The 1073-nt window shown below is 63.3% G+C and overlaps 1 protein-coding gene across 1 annotated transcript in view; it reads left to right on the top strand.

Moving 5' to 3' along the window:
* Positions 1-1073, top strand: part of RCCD1 (RCC1 domain containing 1) — a 10035-nt gene that overhangs the window by 1558 nt on the left and 7404 nt on the right. The window contains exons 2-3 of the mRNA XM_019639996.1: positions 469-738; positions 830-1070. Coding sequence (XP_019495541.1) covers positions 564-738; positions 830-1070 — 416 coding nt within the window. The 5' untranslated portion in view covers positions 469-563. The remainder of the gene's footprint in view (positions 1-468; positions 739-829; positions 1071-1073) is intronic.

Raw genomic sequence — 1073 nt, 5'->3', positions numbered from 1 at the left:
ACGATAGGTGCAAACATCTCCCAGCTCCCTCTCCTATCCCCACCTTTGTAAAACCGAAGAAACTGAGTTTTGAACTCAGAGGGTGGACCTGGAGTTCAGCTCTCTGCCCGTCTGGATCCTAAACACTGAGACTGTGTAAGGGTTATTTTCTCTCACTGTCAAATGGGGACAATTCTAGTTCCCAAGATCACATGGGATAATGTGCCCAACACTAGGAATTTTGGAGCTGAAGGGACTCAGATCCTAGTCCAACGCCTTGAGGGAGAGGCCCCTGAAAATCCTTCCTGCCCACTTCGTGAGAACTGAGCTTGCTTGACTCAGAAGGGAGGACAGGGAACATGTCCCACTCTAGACAGCTCAGAACCCTCCTAAATCTGGTAGGACTTTAGCCAAGGCTCCCGCTCAGCGAATGGGGTGGATATCACCTGGCTCTGTGGTTAGGAGGGTGGCACTTTCCCCATCTTATAGATAAGACAGCTGCACTGTCCGGTCGGGCTGTCTGCAAGGATTTTCTCGAGTTCTGGTCCCGCCTTCCACCACCCAGCAGAGGGCGCTCTCAGGGCATGGCGGAGGAGCGCCCAGGAGGCTGGTACGGCTTCGGTTTCTGCGGCTTCGGCCAGGCGCTGGGCTCGGGCCGCACGCGCCAGGTCCACAGCCCCGAGCCGCTGCGCGCGCCGGAACTGGACGCCGACACGTGCCGCGTGAGCGCGAGCTGGAGCTACACCGCCTTCCTGAGCCGTGAGCGACCCCAGCTGTCCCTCTCAGGGCCGCGGCCCCGCCCCCGGCCGCGTGCCCCGCTCCCTAATCAGTTCACTCTCCGCACGTGCAGGTGCCGGCCAGGTGCAGCTGTCGGGCTCCACGGGCGGCGCCGCCGCGAGCGGCTTCCGGGACGTGTGGGCTTCGGAGACCCTCCTCGTAGTGCTGCGCGACGGTCGGGGACCTGGGCCCGGGGCCGAGCTGCAGGCCTGGGCGCCCAGCTCGGCGCTACGCGGGGAGCCCCTCTGGGCCCAGACCGTGGTGCTGGAGGCCGAGCGGGAAGACGGACCGGGCGGGGAGACCCCGAGCCAGACGCT

This window comes from Hipposideros armiger, unplaced genomic scaffold, assembly GCF_001890085.2.
Source record: "Hipposideros armiger isolate ML-2016 unplaced genomic scaffold, ASM189008v1 scaffold_48, whole genome shotgun sequence".
Classification (NCBI taxonomy): Eukaryota; Metazoa; Chordata; class Mammalia; order Chiroptera; family Hipposideridae; genus Hipposideros; species Hipposideros armiger.
Note: the sequence above shows the minus strand (reverse complement) of the source record. Positions and strands in the feature narration are given on the sequence as shown.